The sequence below is a fragment of the Suillus fuscotomentosus genome (genome assembly GCF_016647785.1).
Source record: "Suillus fuscotomentosus strain FC203 chromosome Unknown F5891scaffold_4, whole genome shotgun sequence".
Taxonomy (NCBI): domain Eukaryota; kingdom Fungi; phylum Basidiomycota; class Agaricomycetes; order Boletales; family Suillaceae; genus Suillus; species Suillus fuscotomentosus.
In genome coordinates this window covers 557,552-574,884 of record NW_024539516.1, presented here as the reverse complement: position 1 = coordinate 574,884, position 17,333 = coordinate 557,552, and the positions used below count along the sequence as shown (strand labels likewise).

Here is a 17,333-nt window from a genome sequence, read left to right as displayed (position 1 = left end):
CTGTCCTTACTTTGAGAACGTCAGTGACTTTGAAGACATCCGTCTTAGAAGTCACGTGACACACGCGTCTCTGATATCTGCCGACTCGATGTCGCCAGTCTCAGTCGCTACACTGGACCCTTCCGGTTACGTCATGAACGTTAGCAGACGACGCCCCTCTTAGGGCTCCGCATAACAGATCTATTTGAGTGCGTAACACCCCTTTAGGGTCGAACACGCTTGTCATCTCAAGCATAGCAGACTAGGCAACGCACGACCTTCAACATTTTTAGATACAGTTAGGAGCATCTTTTGTTTCTCTCTGTATTGTTGTTTCTATACCGTTCTGGAGGAGCGTTAACGCTACTACCAGACCTGCTGGCCCAGTGCCTACCTAAGAAAGAGGAACTAAGCTGAGGGGCAACCATCCATTAATATGCGGTTCACTTACGACTAGTACGGGAGGATGAGTAGAATTCACTGTAGAGTTCAGAGGTTTTTGGGCGAGGACAATAACCAACGCCAGGAACATCCCCTTTGAGTAGAGGACCGAATGGTGATGCAGTGAAGGGATAATTGTAACACTTGCCACCGTTGGAGTGGTAAGCCACGGAGAAAGGGTTTAAACCTGGAAGTCGGAAAGGTTGGTAGGGTTTGGTGGCCAGTCCAATGGCAACTGTAGTAGTTTCGGGAAGATCAAACATCTTGATTTCCCAATAGTAGACCTCGTTCAATTTGGGTAGGGGTAAATTTGACTGCACGCGCGAGGCGGATGCAGGATCGGGAAGGAAAGCGATTTCCATGTGAGCATGAACCAAAGGTGAATTAATAGTTTCGTAGTCTGGCTCAAAGGACCATGCTGAGACACCCTTCTCCTGGATAGAAAGGAATTGAGATAATGTGATAACGTCGAACATTTTCAGAAACACTCTCGAGCCAGCGAGACTCCACGCCTTCAAAGCCTCCTTCCCTGTCTATAAGCTCCTCTCGACTCATGTCGGTAGGTCCATCACTGTCTCACAAGACGATACTGCGTCGTCTTCGAATGAATGATATAAAAAATACTAGAAAGATGAGGAGAATGAAAAGTAAAGTGGAAAGCACGATAAGCAAAGGCAATCATCATATGAAGAGAAGAGCATCTGGTGCAGGCTGTGAATTGAAGTTATCTCAGGCTTGAGGTCTGAAAGCTACCCAGGGAGTTGTCGACGATGTGGCTGATGTTGACGACGACCTGTACTTTTAGCAGTGGGCGCTGAAGTATGGGAGACTCTCTGCAGACTTTGGTAGATTGACAGTAACAGTTTGAAACACGTGGGTTATTTTGTGCGGAGCAAGGTCATGCGGCTGCAGTCACCTAACATAAACATTATAGTGACAATATCGAAGACTCAGAGTACTCATCCGAGGTTCACTGACTTGAACTACTAGTACATCATCGTTCATACAGTCACGGTTCTGCCTGTAGTACATGCTCAAGAAACACTGGTACTTGACATCCTGGTCAATACCACGGTAACGGTGCTTAGTAGTTAACGTTAACTACTAGTAGTAGTCCAAATCTCCTTCATAGTACCAGCTGGGGAAAGTCGCGTTATACGTATCATGTCGGAATACTAGTGACAGTAGCACTACAAATTGATCATTGTTGATATTGATATTATTAAAGTGCGCTGTGTGCAACGCAATCAGTATTTGTAAAAGATATGACAAATCACCCTACCTTCGACTCAGATGGCCCGAGGTCACGGTACTGGTATTTTCCATCTTCGACTCTGCAAGTATGCTGTCCATGCACACTTTCAAGCGATCTTCAGCATCTTCCGAGTCATCGTCCTCCAGAGGCAACTTCTGCTCAGCACATATCTCCTCCAGATAATCAAGTTGCAAGTCTGCAACTTGATAGGCAGCGAAATCATGACTGTACATAGTCACAGTGAAGTCTGCGTCATCTTCAAGCTGCTGCAAGGAACGTTTGACTAAGACCCTTTCGAAATAGGAAGCCTCTATCATGCTTTCAGCATATTGTTTAGCATAATTCTTGAAAATGGCTTGAAGAAGTACTGCATGTTTCTCGGCTGATTCGAGCTCCCAAGCTGCGGCGAGAGCCCGTAAACGCTTGCTTTCGACGTCAGCTTGCTTTGCGATGACAGCTGTATAGACAGTGTCATCAGGCATAGCCTTCATGCTTTCTTTGAAGATCTCTTTGCCCTGGTACAATGCTTGTCAATGTGACATGACCTGTGACTAGTAGATAATGCTTGAATACCTGATGAACATCTACCAGGCTAAGATCAACCTCGTTGCGCTTCAGAAGATTCTTCGTCATGAAACGGTGTTCCAGAGCAGTAGGGACATGCCCTCCTAGTTGATAGGGCCTGAATTTGAGGCTAGTGCGCTTTGCATAAGACGACATATGGCGTGTTACGGGGGGAGGCCCTTTGGAAGTGATTGGGTGGCACAGCGTTGGCCACCACTACAAGATTCTTCAAATGATGATTGATTGGGGTTTATGGGGCCCATTATCCGACTATGATCATTGTCATAGTAAGGGCACTTGGTGACATGAGGAGTGTCATCATGATCCTGGATAGATCGCTTGGCGAAAATATCAGCAGGCACCCCCAACACTTTCTCGAAATGAACGGGACTAGAGACTCCAACTGGAGGAGGTGCAGAAATAACAGGGGAGGAGGACATGTTAGTGTGCTTGTCATGGTCTCGGAGGGGCCTCTAGCTTGACTTCCGGACTCAGAAGATATCAACTGGTGTCATTGGTGTGTGAGAGTCGGAGTTTCAACGACCGTAAGCTGGCAGCCCAACCTAACTATGTCAGCACCACTGCCTGGATCATAAGTTCACACAGAGAAAATGTTAGTGACATATTGGGTATCAACAAAACTTCCCAGTACGGTATCACTGTACCATATCTTTGTGTTTCAGATGCCGCGGAAATCAAATTGCTTTCATAGTAATATCAGCCACCGATTTCCAGTTAACATGTTCAACGTTGTATACTAGTAGGTAATGTTAGATTTGGCCAGGGATCACGCTGTAGAAACAACAATACTGCTAGGAACAAATGATGCTCCTGACAGTATCTATAAATGTTGAAAGGTCGCACGTTGCCTAGTCTGCGTTACTTGAGGAGACAAGTGCGTTTGACCCTAAAGGGGAAGTGAGTACAGCAAAGATCTAGAGGTATGTGCGGAAACGCGAAGCGCAAGAAAGCGCAGGTGCACGCAAGGTACGAAGGCGTGGGAACGCGCGCGCGTATTAGCGCAAAGCACGGGAAAGGCGCGAAATAAGAGAGACTAAACTTAAGTGATGATATGATACAAGATAAGAGAAGAGATGTGATGTGCTAATGAATAGGTTTCTACTGCGACTTTCTAGGTATTAAGTAGGTAAGTAAAGATGGGTGAAAAAGTAAGTCGAAAAGTAAGTAATAGTATGTACTGCTGGCGCTTATATAGCGCACCTAAGCGCGGTCATGCGGAGCCGAAGCGCTACCGAGTAGGTATGTAAGGATATATATGGGTGAGAGTCCATGATAAAAATAAAGGTGGAACACTATGCTAATAAAGGAAATGGAAATATACGCACTAGGGAGCTTGGTGGACAGTGGATGGATGCATCTGGATGGCTGGCGCTATAGGGCGCGCAAGCGTGGGAACGCGCGCGCGCGTTGCGCGGGAAAGCTGCGCCTCATATAGGAATTGCTGTGGACAGTACACAGAGTGGTGCTGCGAGTTGGTGCTGTATACTCCCTTAGTGAAAACTGCCATATCACGCCATGAGAGGCATGAGTCTCTACAATGCTAGCAATTAAAAGTAGGTATAAGATCATACTACTTGTAGAAATAGTAGACAGTAAATGTGACACACTATTCGAGAGCTTGGATATTTTCCTTATCAGTGTCATCAGCTCATGCCTTCTGTTTGCCTTTAGCCTTCCTCCATGCTCTCGCACGTTCCTCCTTCATGTGAGCTTCACAAACACGAGTATGAAATGTGACCGCAGCACCCTCCGACATACCAACCTTCTCCACATAAAATCGGCTACCAAAATGCGCTGCAGTCGGCAGATACAATATGCTGCGCTCCTTCAGCATATCTCCATACCGAGGGAAGTCCATAGCAGGGTAGCGAGAATGGATGGTTGTGATGACGTCGTCAATGTCTTTTGGCGGTTCTTCATCGTCACTTTCTTCATCACTCTCCATGTAGAGTGCAAATGTCCTTTTAAGTGGTTGCGGAGCGGCCATAGGGCCCTGACTTTCAAGTTGCTGTACAGAATGCGCATCATTAGAAGCCCACGTGTTGTTGATGGCAGATGAGAGGTGAACATGATTATGGATAATGGGTGATATGAGCTCGGTTGGGATACGTTGAAGCGATGACGCAGTTCTTGCCTGACATGTCTTGCGAATGTCATCGAAATAAGGCGTGTTGGGTAGAGTAGCACAGGTGCTATCCGGATCTCGAGTGTCATACTAAATGATTCAGATGAATGTATAGTAGGCTTAGAGGCGTATAAACGTGCACATACCAGATGTTTAGCCCACTCCTGGAGGTCTTGGGTACATATCGGATAGTGTGGAGCGTCTGGCTGTGACACATCTACCCAACAAAATGTGTTCTCTGAACCTCCGAGCTGATGCTCAGCGCAACATAATCTTCTCTTCACATTCTCGAGTTCCTTCACGTATAGAAGGGATGGATCGGACACAATACCTGCCTGTGATTTGATTTGTTTTCCTTTTGGTACCGACATCTACCGCAAGAAGTTATTGAGCTGTCGTGTCACGATTGAGTCAAAAAAGAACTTACAGTGTTGACGATTTCAATCACAACCTTCTTCTTTTTCCGTCCAGACACCTGCTCCGCCCTCACAGCCTTGAAAGTGCTAGTGATGTCCTGGGAAGTCAAAAGGCGATGTGGTGGGTCCATGCGGCGGGCTGTAGACAGACGCCAACCCAAGTGCTCGTATTTCTTCGAAAGATTCATTGCGGCCCTCGTGGAGTCGAGTATATCTAGTGGATGGTCTGACTCGGCATAAAAGTTGTCTACATACATTGTAGATTTGTCCTTGTCCATAGTATTCAAAGGAATGCGAAACTCGACTAGTGAGACGTGAGTATCTCGCATAAGTTACTCAAGACGATCATCAAAATTACCTTTCTCGAAAGCTTGAGGCTGCTCGGGTCTTTCTTCTGTATAGCTAGCCTGAGCTTCTGACGAATAGCACAACTGAACGGCACGGATGCAGTTGACCTCTTCGCCAGTGACTTCGGGCAGTTCTTTATGGGCACCAAGAAGATATGCTGTAGTTTGAAGACGGGTGCATCGGCGAGTCGATGGGATGGAATCTATGATATTATTGATATTGCGCGAAAGAATCTCCTGATTATCACGATCATGAGTTCTAGTATAACAGGCGGGGCTCTGAGTGTCGCTGTGCATCACGAACCAATGATACAATTAGACTTACTTTGCTCTTAGCTACCCAGTCTTTATATCATTTCAGTCTGGCTGTCATGATGCAACTCACCGAACGAAGAGTGATTGCCTAATAAGACTTAGTAGTAGTAATCCATCATGGCAATGACTATGCCGTCACAGGGTTGTACGGTACTGTGCCAGCCGGGAGTCTGGCTCGGCGAGTCCTCGACTTTGCTGAGCAGGCGACTCTGAGTGACCGGTTCAAGTTTTGTGGGGTATGACATGATGCTACCGCGCTGTAGAAACAACAATACTGCTAGGAACAAAAGGTGCTCCTAACTGTATCTAAAAAAGTTGTAAGGTTGCGCGTTGCCTAGTGTGCTATACTTGAAAGGACAAGTGCGTTCAACCCTAAAGGGGAAGCAGGTGCAGCGAAGATCTCGAGGTATGCGCCGAAGCGAAGCGCGAGAAAGCGCAGGTGCACGCAAGGTACGAAGGTGCAGGAACGCGCGCGCGTGCGGAAATGGTAGAGAGACTAAGCTTAAGTGATAATATAATGCAATATAAGAGAAGAGTGCGAGATGTAAAGGAATAGAGTTATATTGCGACTTTCTAGGTAGTAAGTACTAGGTAAAGTGAGAGGTGAAAGTTCAGTGGAAAACTCCTGTGTCGGCGCTTATATAGCGCGCCTAAGCGCGGTCATGCGGAGCCGAAGCGCTACCGAGTAGGTATGTAAAGATATATATAAGTAAGGGTCCATTATAAAAATAGAGGTGGAATGATATGCTAATAAAAGAAATGGACATATACGCACTAGAGGGTTTGGTGGACAGTGGATGGATGCTTCTGGATGGCTGGCGCTATAGGGAGCTCAAGCGCGGGAATGCACGCGCGCGTATACATCGCGAAGCGCGGGAATGGTGCGCGCATAGCACGCGTTGCGCGGGAAAGTTGCGCCTCGTATAGGGATAGCTGCGGGTAGCGCACGGAGTGACACTACAAGTTCATGCTATGTACTCCTTGGTGGGAACTGCCATATCACGCCATGAGAGGCATGAGTCTCTACAGCGCGTTAATGCCTGAGTCAGTGGCAAAAATGTAAAAGATGATGGATCCCGACTTACTACTCATACTAGTACTGGTCAGTTGAATACCTTGAAACATTAGTACGTCACAGTTCAGCGTGGGCCATTACCCTTTGCCCAACTAGCGCCAAGTCACTTTGGGAAGTTCTTGACATTCTATATAAGGTAAACCAAGTCTTTCCCGACTTGTAGAGGGTTCTCTTGTTAGTGGTTACATAAGTAATGCGGTGACTTTCGGCTTCATGCCAAACCTTAACAAGTTTAAATGCTATACTTAGTATCCACGGCTTTGACTCGGAACAGCTGTTGGAGGTGGATATTTAGACTCGATATCACCCCGCTACTTTGAGCGTATTAATTAATCACTGATTCTAGTTCTGATATACATGTTGGTCTGAATATCTAATAGAATGGTAGAAGTTGTAGGTGGCAAACTCATAAATCCTTCAGTGAATATAAAACAGAAAATGACTATCATACATCACTCCTTGCCAGGTAGATTGAGGTCATTAAATATGTATTGTCCACACGGTGGACATTGTCGTCTTGTCCAGGATCGTGCTAAAGCCACCCCCTTTGGCTCGCAGTGCAGCCAATGCTTCGATCAACCATACTATAACAGTTATCACGGCTGGTCATGACTGTCAACGCGGAAGGCATGCAGCACCTATACTAGCATGATGCCCGTCAATAACTTGTGTGGGGGTGGTTTTTTTACCATTGGCCGGCCTGCAAGGCATAGTGAGACTGGCAGAACCAGCAAGAGTGCTACTAGCTTACTTTCTGCCTACAATGGCGAAAACGTAGAGCGTAAGGGCTCCATTTGAAAGGAAGGCCACACAAGCCAAGATAGTTATGATATTGACAACGGCATTGTCGGACCCGAAGCAGGCGATAAAGATAGCTGCACCAAATGAAACATCATACTTATAAGTAGATCTAAACACGCCTAGCGCCTCAGTTACCCACAAACAAAAAGCAAGTGGCACTGACAGACAGATTGAGGGGTATGCTAGCCATAGCAGCAGCGCGATGACTTGGTATCGTGGCATGTGCTGTGCTGTGTGTCAAATGGTGAGCCAGCTTAAACAAACTCACTCACCTTGAGGGTTTCCATGTCTTTGTGAGCGGTACTAGTTTCATAGATAACAAGCACAGCAGAATGATTGGAGAGTTATAAGCTATCAAATGCGGCACAGGAGGCGGTGACGACAGGAATAAAGTAGTAGTTGCGAGCACGAGCCCGGCCTGAAGTCTGGTCATTGAACGCTAGCCGTGAAGTCAGATTATATGACCAGACCCTTCAGTCACTTCTACTGTAGAACACTGTCATAGGACATGTACATTGGCCTGCAAAACCTGGACTACCGGACACCGGCTGGTCCATGTAAATCCAAGCTCGGCCGATGCTGTAGAACTCTAGCAGGCCGATGCCTCACATAAAAAAATATCAGAGGTGTAGGAAGGGGCCGGCCGGCCAGGTTGATGTTAGCAGAATGGGCCAGCCCTGATGTGCAGTGTGTATAAGGGGGCCGGCCGACCAATGTCTGCCAAATGATGCATTAGGCCTGCCTACCTCTGCATTATGTGAAAGAGGGCCAGCCGGCCAGGTTGATGTTAGCAGAATGGGCCAGCCCTGATGTGCAGTGTGTAGGAGGGGGCCGGCTGACATACCTCTCCCAAATGGTGCATTAGGCCTGCCTGCCTGTGCAATATGTGAAAGGGGGCCGGCCGGCTGCAAATTGAATTTCAGCTGAATGGGCCAGCCCTGATGTGCAGTGTGTAAGAGGGGGCCGGCCGACATACCTCTCCCAAATGGTGCATTCAGCCTACCTATCTCTGCAATATGTGAAAGGGGGACAGCCAGCTGCAGATTGAATTTCACCTTTGTGAGCCACATGGGCCAACCTGTATATGCAGTATGAAGAAGGGGGCTAGCTAGCATACTGCTTCTATGATGGCCTGCCTGCCTCTGAGGTAGGTAGAAAGTGCACTCAACCTCACTTCAAAGCTGCAGTTGATGTAGCATTTGAGTAAGCTGTCCAGAAAAAATTGCAGCTTTCTGGTGCCATTTTGGTTTATCCGAGTTTGTGGCTGGCCACTTTATACAGAGTCTGCAACAGGAGGCTGGCCCATGTGACCAGCTATCCACCTCATACACACTGCACAGCCTGTCCAGCAGACTGGGGTATAATCATAGCCAGAATAGCTGGCCCAGCATATTAGGCTGCAATATAAGCAACACAACTATTGCAATGTTGGAAAAATCAAACTGTGGTTGATGTGGCATTCAAGTAAGCAGTCCAGAAAGATTCAAAGTGAGGAACATTGAGGCTTAAAAGTAGCCACAATCATGCACAAAACAAGTTTGGTGCATGTCACTGTCCAGCAAGCTGGAGTATAGGTGAAAGTCAGGTTGGCCAGACTGGTATTACATACTGCACAGCTCGTCTGGCCAGCTTGGGTATAGAAAACAGCCAGGCTGGCCGACCCAGTATTACAGGGTGCAACAACAGGCTGGCCCAGCCAGACTTGGCTAGGGTATTGGTGAAAGCCATGTGGGCCGGCCCGGTATTACACACTGCACAGCTTGTCCGGCCTGCTAGGGTATAGGACACAACCAGGCCGGCCAGCCTAGTATTACAGGATGCAACAACAGGCTGGCCCATGCTGGAATCTCACAACCAGTCTCCTTTGGTAGAGTAAGTCTGATTATCTACTGTTTAAGCCTCACTCATTTCAGATGCTCACCTTCTATATCTATAAGTGAGAGAAAGTGAATCGTTTCTGTTGCACAACAGAAACAATTCACTTTCTCTCACTTATAGAGATAGAAAACAACAGGCTGGTTGAGCCTGTGTAGTTCACCTTCTATATCTATAAGTGAGAGAAAGTGGATCATTTCTGTTGCTTGTAAATCATTTTCATGGCAATGATGTGCTAGCAACAGAAACGATCCACTTTCTCTCACTTATAGATATAGAAGGTAAGCATCTGAAATCAGTATCATGAAAATGATGTACTCACTACAGAAACCATTCATTTTCTGTCACTCATAGACATAGAAGGTGTTGCACCCTGTAATACTGGGCTGGCCGGCCTGGCTGTGTTCTATACCCAAGCTGGCCGGACAGGTTGTGTAGTATGTAATACTGGGCTGGCCAACTTGGCTTGTCACCTATACCACAGCCAAGTCTGATAAGATTAGCAAAGTCTGGCTGGGCCAGCCTGTTGTTACACCCTGTAACACTGGGTCGGCCGGCCTGGCTGTGTCCTATACCATAGCTGGCCTGACATATTGTACAGTATGTAATACTGGTCCGGCCAGCCTGGTTGCCACCTACACCCCAGCTTGCTGGACTGTGTTATGTACCAGACTTGTTTTGTGCATGGTCATGGCTACTTTTAAGCTGGACTGCTTACATGAATGCTACATCAATCACAGCTTGATCATGCCAACATTGCAATAGTTTTGTTGCTTATATTGCAGCCTGATGTGCTAAGCCAGCATTCCTCAGTTGGCCGGATAGTCTGTGCAGTCTGTATGAGGTGGACGGCCGGTCATATAGTGCCATATTCTATATGGGCCAGCCTGCTGTTGCAGCCTGCACCTCTGGGCCGGCTGGCTTAGCTGGCACTTATACCTGAGCCAGCTGGACGGGATGTGCAGTATGTATACAGTGGCCAGCCATCCATCCCACATCGGCCAGCCTGCTGTTGCAGCCTGTAATATAAGGCTGGCTGCACACCATCATAGGCTGGCCTACTATTACAATATTTGGGCGAGGACACCTAACCTCATCTGGTATGTTTAGAAGTCAAGTAATTACATTATGAAGCCATCTTTAATATCAACTTGTCATGCTCCATTTTCCTTGAAAACTCTTCATGCCCTCAGCTGCAAACTCAGCCCACATGGAAGCCTGCTTTTCAGCATATGCCCTATGCCCATTCTTGATGCTTTCATCTGCCCTTGCTCTCCACTCCGACTCCTGCTTCTGAAACCACCATACTGTCCAACACATTTCATGCTGTACCAACTTCAGCTCTTCACTCCAACGGTCATATCGTGCTTTTGCTTTCAACCAATTGACTCAATAAACTAGGAATGGGGAACATAAGCTCAGTACCTTCATAAAAATCAGATAAGATTAAAACTCACATTCATTCATCCACTCGCTCTTCTGGCTGTCCTCTGCACTGTTGATTCTCCAAAACCAAGCTAGCCTATCAGAACCCTGACCATGCCTATTTTCCTCAGTGACTTCTTTGCTTACTGTAAGGTCCTCAGCCTTTAGGGCTTGATAAGATGACATTGTATCAGAATCAGCCCCTAATCGTTGCATTGCTGCCCTTGATCTGCGATATTCTCGAGCATGTTTGTTGATGGCCAAGGTGATTTTTCGAAGTTCCTTTGTTGATCTAGTACCCTGATAATGGATTGATTTGTTGGAGTGTAATTTCTCTCGAAACACCACAGATCTGTCACCAAGAGCTTGACGAAGCTTTTCCAGGCAGTCATTTGCTTGACCCTTTCGAAGCTCCAGTTCTTCTTGATGTAATGGCATGACAACATCATTCATGATCGGATCAGATGTCCCCCACGATGGCATCCAAAGTTCAGCAACCTCTGCAGGTGAGTCAGCATCATCTCCGATGTCCAAAATACTGTCTTCCCCCAGCTCTTCAATTCCTGGAAAATTAGATCCATCAGCCTCCTCCAGGCACAGTTCAGGGTCATCTTGGTGCAATCCTGCTCCCCCTTCCAATTCCATCCCATTTGTCATAACCAATGCAGTCTCGTGGAACTTATTAATGCGAGACAAGAGTTTCTGCCTTTTTTCTTCCATCAGAGTTCTCTGAGAAGCAGTTGGATCCTCTGGCAGTTGTCTTATAGAAGAACGTAGGCCATCTCTAATAACCCAATTTGAGTCAATCACACCTCAAATATTGAACACCTTACTGAGCATTTTCTATGTTGATACCCTCGATCAACCATGCAACAGCCCCAGTCCTACCATTGGTGGACACTTCGTTTTCAGTCAACCTTAGCCTTATTTCAGCCATAGTTGGAGCTTTTGATGATTCATAATCAGGTCCAATCAAAGTTGAATTTTACCAAACCTACCTTTATCCATTGTAAGCTGATAGATGTCGAGAAGCTCACCTCGGTGAAGAGCTGCTAGTTCAGCTTCCTTCTTCCATTTCTGGATATTGGCCCGATCAAGAGACTTCATTGATTCTTCATACGGACCCTGAGTGTCTTTAATGCCCTGTATGGCTTGATGATACTTTTTAAGTAATAATTTGACTTTTGAAGTGTTCCATTAGTCAAAGTTGACATCTTGGAAATAAAGGGGACTTGCCAATTCTGACAAGCTTCTTCCAATTAGAATCCCTCATATGGTCGTCTAAGACTTCCTGTCTGTGAGAGAGAGTCATGGACCTTGCAGTTGGGGAAATCTTGTTAAACGGGGCCCAGAGGGTCTCCAAGATTTCCCCATCAATATGACCAGCTCCTGTAATAAAATTAAGGCTGAATCTGGGAAAGCACAGTAGCTTATGAGCGCTTAGATGAAACTTGCCGACCGCTGGCAATATTTTGATTGATTGAGGAAGAGACAGGTGATAGCTTTGATTCACCCGTTCATGGAAGTGGATACTCCACTGGCATGCAACATCATAGATTATGAGTGCACTGCCAATATCTTCTGATGGATATTTCAATGCGTTGCAGATGGAATAGTCCATGTTCATTTGCCTGACTACATAGTCAGCCCAATGTCGTAGTACAACAATGCAACCAACATACCTCTCTCCCTTTTGGAAGTCAACTACTGCATGGGGAACAAAACATCCATGCCTAGAACATGCAGTTGCCCCAACTCCTGTAGCTCTTAGGTTGCTTCTCTGGACATTGGCTGCATTCACAGCACGGTGATTGCTGCTGTTACGCACTCAAATAGATCTGTTATGCGGAGCCCTAAGAGGGGCGTCGTCCGCTAACGTTCATGACGTAACCGGAAGGGTCCGGTGTAGCGACTGAGACTGGCGACATCGAGTCGGCAGATATCAGAGACGCGCATGTCACGTGACTTCTAAGACGGATGTCTTCAAAGTCACTGACGTTCTCAAAGTAAGGACAGTCTTGTCCGAACGATGAGGTAGTCGATCGAGGTAGACTTAGGTGCGATGAGCACCTAAGAAAAGATACTAGAGACTAAAGCTGAGGGGGCTTCAGAGGGAAGTATGTTCGAGGGAAGATTGAGTAGATTCAAGTTAGGGAATCTAGTACAGAGTGACCGACTACTTATACTAAGTGGAAAGGGTTAAGGGCAAGGCTACCGTACTGTAGGTAAGGGCAAAGGGGAAACGGAAAGGGTATAGGTACGCTGGTAGCAGAGCCTGATTAGTGATGTGAGGTCGAATGCGGAATGAGACCGAGAAATGTTGGAACGAGCCAACGGTAAATGATACAATGCGCAGCACGCATGAGTCAGAGGAAAGATAAGACAAGATAAGGAAAGCCACATTGGTGGCACGAGTCAAAACGAGTCATAGCCCGAAGGCACGTGCGCATGTTGGTGCGATAGGAGGGGAATGAGGGACGGGAACGGTCCCGAGGATCCGGTCAACGGATAGTCGGTAGAGAAGTACGAGCCAGAGGCATACGAGGGCGAGGACGAAGGGGAAAATGATAGGGGGGCCATGTAGCCGATGTTACTTGTAACAGCTGCAAGATGATTTCTGAAATTATATTAGACATCATTTCTAATGAAACATGTCATGAAATATGACAACTCGCCTCTTTCTCTTCCACAGATTCTATTATGTGAGTTTCATAAGGTCCTTCTGTTACCATGTATCCCTTTCCGTCTGCTAGTGAAACATCATCTTCTGGAGTCTTCATCTTCATATGCTGAGCTGTAAAATTTCCATCGACAACATATCTTTGCATGACCAACCAACTGCCGACCACAAAAATTAGCTCAGTGGGCAGTTGTTGATGAACCAACTTACCTGTCATAGGTATCCTTCCAAGAAGAAGGTAAGTTGATGCCAGGCTGGGGACATGCTGGACAATAAAGAGCTAAATCCCCTGGACCAGGAGATCTGTCCGACTCATGTGCAAAGCCAAACCTTATTCTATTGACCAAATCCCTCCATATACGAGACACCCGCATAAGTTCATGGTAGCGATCCTTTTTATCATGTAAGCATGGGGTACAATGATGAAGAAATTGCTCACAGGTATTGTATGAGGGAAAGCATTGTTGGTAAAACAACGTAGCTTTTGATAGAAACTCATAGCTGAGGTCTTGCACTCCAAAGCGTCTATGAGGAAGTTATCTAGCACATTGAAGGTAAAAGCAGATTGAGGCTGAGTGATGCTGGCAGGAAATAACTTTGCTTTTAGCAGATGTAGATGTCTGTCCTTCTCAGCTCCAGGACACTGACACCAGGATACACAGTGTGAGTAAACTCCAGTGGAGTGCACAATGACCAGGTTAGACAATCCCAACTGTGTTTCATAAATAGTATCCCCCTCCACGTGTGCAAACACATCTTCCATGGCTCCAAGATCTGACCAGGGTGACAGGTTTGACTGCTGCAACGCATTGGGGCAAGGATGTCCCCCATGACCAAGATCCATTATATACCCATGGTCCCGTAGGGTAGTAGACTCGTAGAACTTGCCATTCCAAAGCTGAAGGTTGTGGAAGGGGTTGTGCTGGTGGGCTTTGACAGCACATGAGGAACACCAGCTGTGCTCTCCTGAGCAGGACAGACAACGAATAAAGCCCTCCTCCCATCCGCAATCCTCACATTTCCCATTGTTGATCAGCTGTTCCAACTCCAACAACACTGAAAGATATTCATTGCACCAAGGCAAGTATTCCCTGAGGAAATCATTTTGGGTCTGTAATGTTGGCTAGTTTTCAAGAATAATTATTTCCACAGAACTCACTTTTGTCTTTCGTTGGATACTATTTAAGCCTCCTGTCCCAAAATCATCATATATCTCTCTGTCATAATTGACCAGTAAATGATCTTCAATATTCTGGTGGTGTTTTTGTTTCACCGGTGAGGTTGGCTCCACCTCACTGTCATAGTCTTCATAGACAGTATCCGCTTCTTTCCATGAAACATTTCCCCTCCGAGTTTTAGATGAGATGTATGTATATTTATAAGCACCTCTTTTTCTCTTTGTTGGCTGGGCATCATCAGAAGATGTTGCTACTCTGGCCCTATTTTTCCGTCTTGGTGTGATTTTTGAGGTCATTGAAATTATGGGTTTGTTCAAAGGTAACAGAGGTCAGAGCACCACATGAATTTTGGCACAGCTACATAATGATTCCACCAAAAAAATAATTATGGGAATTTCCCAATACTATCTCCTACTCCTTATTCTCTTCCGACTCTTCCCCCCTACTAACTCTAAAAAGAAACTCTGCATCGGAAATGATGGCCTTGGCACCCCAACTCTGTCATGCACAGCATCCTTCATGAAATGGGCAATTACAACCCGTTCTCCATTAAGCCAGGAACCAACAGAATGTTCTAGCACCCGCCCTGCAATATAGACCATTGCTCCAGGGGAATAATCTAGTTCTGCATGGAGGTCTGCCAAGGCCAAAGTGGCATGATGATTTCTTCCTAGACTGACCAGGAGATCAAAAAGGGATGGGGATCCACCAGCATCTCTGTGGCTAAAGGTAACACGGTTAGCAATAATTTCAAGCCCTGAAAAGATTGAGGGCCAAGAGTCCACTGGAGCAGGGTTCTTTGGGTTCTTTTTTGATCCATGACAGACTTCTTTGATGGCCTGAGAAAATGCAGAGTTGCCAGCTTGAAAAAGATCCGGAGCCACAACTCCAGTAATGGCATTCCATAGAACTTCTGATGTTGTCAAGGCAGCTAACCATCGTTGGACCTTCTCTGATTTGTAAAACTCTGAGGTCACCAATGGATCCACTCGTCGCTAAGAATAGAGTTAAGCCTAGACCCAATATATATAACAAGTGAAAATACAATACCTCCCGTCTTTGCATGAAATATGCAGGAGCTACTGTAATTCTACCAGCCCCAAATTCCCCTCCTTCAGCTGGAACCATATATCCATCATCTCTCCAACATTTGTTGACATCTTTAGGATCAACAGTTTTGAGAAGGGATTCTCTCAAGCCACCAGTGATGTGATTGAGATGCTCCTAATTAATTAATCAGCCCTGAAGGAAAATCCCCAACCAGAAACATACTATGCGAGAAGCTGTCAAAATATCAGGGAGATGAACTACCAAAATTTTTCCGTGCCTGTCCACAATGGTTGCTGGAACTGAAATTTTGCCGAGCACAGCCTCAGGGAAGAACTTCTTCAGTCTCTCCGGTTCAGCAGTTGCTGACCCATCCCTGTTGGGTTGTGACAAATTGACCTTGTCAGCATATCGGTCTACATCCCAATTGACATTGACTGTAATTCTCCATTAAATTTCATGTGCAACCCTAAATATTAACCTACTCACTAGGGTTGACCATGGCATGTGCAATGGTCAGGGCGGCCCGGTCAATTTCATACTCGGAAATTGAGGTATAATCAAAGTTCAAGGTATCACCGGGTGATGCCAAGCATTGCTGTAGCTGTACTGCTATTCTCATCCTTGATTCCCTCGGTCATTAATAGCTGGCTGCAATGAATACAGAACCACAGTTACCTAGCTTTATGCAGCAATTCTGTTTGAACTTGGCCATCTTTTAGAACCCCTAGTTCAGATGAATTGCCCATTATCTCTCTGGTCCTCCTGTCAAGACTTGCCAAAACCTCAGTTGTCTGCCTTTTGACTTGGTTCATGAGTGAAAAAAAGTGAACCAAAGTTCTCGCGCTCCGGACTCATGTTGACTGAACTTAGTTGTGATGTAATTAGAACACATTATGTAATAGCCTAATACACTCTAATTAAATTTTAAATTGGACCACATATAGCTAGTCTCCTCTAGTAGAGTAAGTGTGAGGCTCGAACAATAGACAATCAAACTTGCTCTACTAGAGGAGACAGTAGACAATTAAACTTACTTTAATTGTGGTGTTGTGAGCGAGGCTGACTTGATTAACTAGGCTGGCTCTACTTCACTAAGAACACCATGGGGGCAGCCACCCTGTGCCATGAAAATGAAACGATTCACTTTCTTTCACTTATAGATATATCATTGACCTCAACAGTCATGAAAATGATGTGCTCGCAACAGAAACAATTCACTTTCTTTCACTCATAGATATAGAAGGTGAACTACATAGGCTCAACCAGCCTGTTTTTTTCTATATCTATAAGAGAGAGAAAGTGGATCGTTTCTGTTGCTTGTATATCATTTCCATGAAAATGATGTGCTCGCAACAGAAACAATTCACTTTCTTTCACTCATAGATATAGAAGGTGGTGAACTACATAGGCTGGACCAGCCTGTTGTTTTCTATAAGCAAGAGAAAGTGGATCGTTTCTGTTGTGAGTACATGGCAATGATGTACTCGCAACAGAAACGATTCACTTTCTTTCACTCATAGATATAGAAGGTGGTGAACTACATAGGCTGGACCAGCCTATTGTTTTCTATATCTATAAGTGAGAGAAAGTGGATCGTTTCTGTTGTGAGTACATGGCAATGATGTACTCGCAACAGAAACGATTCACTTTCTTTCGCTATTAGATATAGAAGGTGAGCATCTGAAATGAGTGAGGCTCAAACAATATATAATCAAACTTACTCTACTGGAGAAGACTGGTTGTTAGACTGTGGTGTTCTCAGTGAGGCTGATGTGATCAGCTAGGC

General features: G+C 45.8%; 6 protein-coding genes across 6 annotated transcripts; all 6 read right to left on the bottom strand.

The window, feature by feature from the left end:
* Positions 1-422: 422 nt before the first annotated feature.
* Positions 423-896, bottom strand: F5891DRAFT_941245 (uncharacterized protein; the record flags this gene model as incomplete). Its single annotated transcript, XM_041374331.1, has 1 exon — positions 423-896. One exon carries the CDS (start codon positions 894-896, stop codon positions 423-425), a length of 474 nt encoding a protein of 157 aa, XP_041232148.1.
* Positions 897-1,642: 746 nt separating this feature from the next.
* F5891DRAFT_1181981 (uncharacterized protein) lies at positions 1,643-2,679 on the bottom strand (the record flags this gene model as incomplete). The annotated part of the gene is made up of 4 exons (XM_041366098.1): positions 1,643-1,652; positions 1,703-2,190; positions 2,249-2,357; positions 2,408-2,679. The coding sequence occupies 4 exons, from the start codon at positions 2,677-2,679 to the stop codon at positions 1,643-1,645; spliced, it is 879 nt and encodes a 292-aa protein (XP_041232147.1).
* A 1,229-nt stretch (positions 2,680-3,908) lies between these two features.
* On the bottom strand, positions 3,909-5,445 carry F5891DRAFT_1181980 (uncharacterized protein; the record flags this gene model as incomplete). Its single annotated transcript, XM_041366097.1, has 4 exons — positions 3,909-4,475; positions 4,532-4,756; positions 4,813-5,105; positions 5,160-5,445. The coding sequence occupies 4 exons, from the start codon at positions 5,443-5,445 to the stop codon at positions 3,909-3,911; spliced, it is 1,371 nt and encodes a 456-aa protein (XP_041232146.1).
* A 1,573-nt stretch (positions 5,446-7,018) lies between these two features.
* Positions 7,019-8,333, bottom strand: F5891DRAFT_975345 (uncharacterized protein; the record flags this gene model as incomplete). The annotated part of the gene is made up of 7 exons (XM_041376503.1): positions 7,019-7,122; positions 7,177-7,238; positions 7,290-7,569; positions 7,612-7,642; positions 7,854-7,918; positions 8,184-8,277; positions 8,316-8,333. 7 exons carry the CDS (start codon positions 8,331-8,333, stop codon positions 7,019-7,021), a joined length of 654 nt encoding a protein of 217 aa, XP_041232145.1.
* A 2,093-nt stretch (positions 8,334-10,426) lies between these two features.
* Positions 10,427-14,304, bottom strand: F5891DRAFT_901580 (uncharacterized protein; the record flags this gene model as incomplete). The annotated part of the gene is made up of 10 exons (XM_041373470.1): positions 10,427-10,602; positions 10,672-11,423; positions 11,473-11,584; positions 11,638-11,820; positions 11,983-12,025; positions 12,099-12,270; positions 12,322-12,466; positions 13,311-13,477; positions 13,530-13,711; positions 13,759-14,304. Coding segments are annotated over 10 exons (2,478 nt in total), but the record flags the coding sequence as incomplete, so codon positions are not given.
* A 597-nt stretch (positions 14,305-14,901) lies between these two features.
* On the bottom strand, positions 14,902-15,273 carry F5891DRAFT_941935 (uncharacterized protein; the record flags this gene model as incomplete). The annotated part of the gene is made up of 1 exon (XM_041374373.1): positions 14,902-15,273. A coding segment is annotated over one exon (372 nt), but the record flags the coding sequence as incomplete, so codon positions are not given.
* Between the last annotated feature and the right edge of the window lie 2,060 nt (positions 15,274-17,333).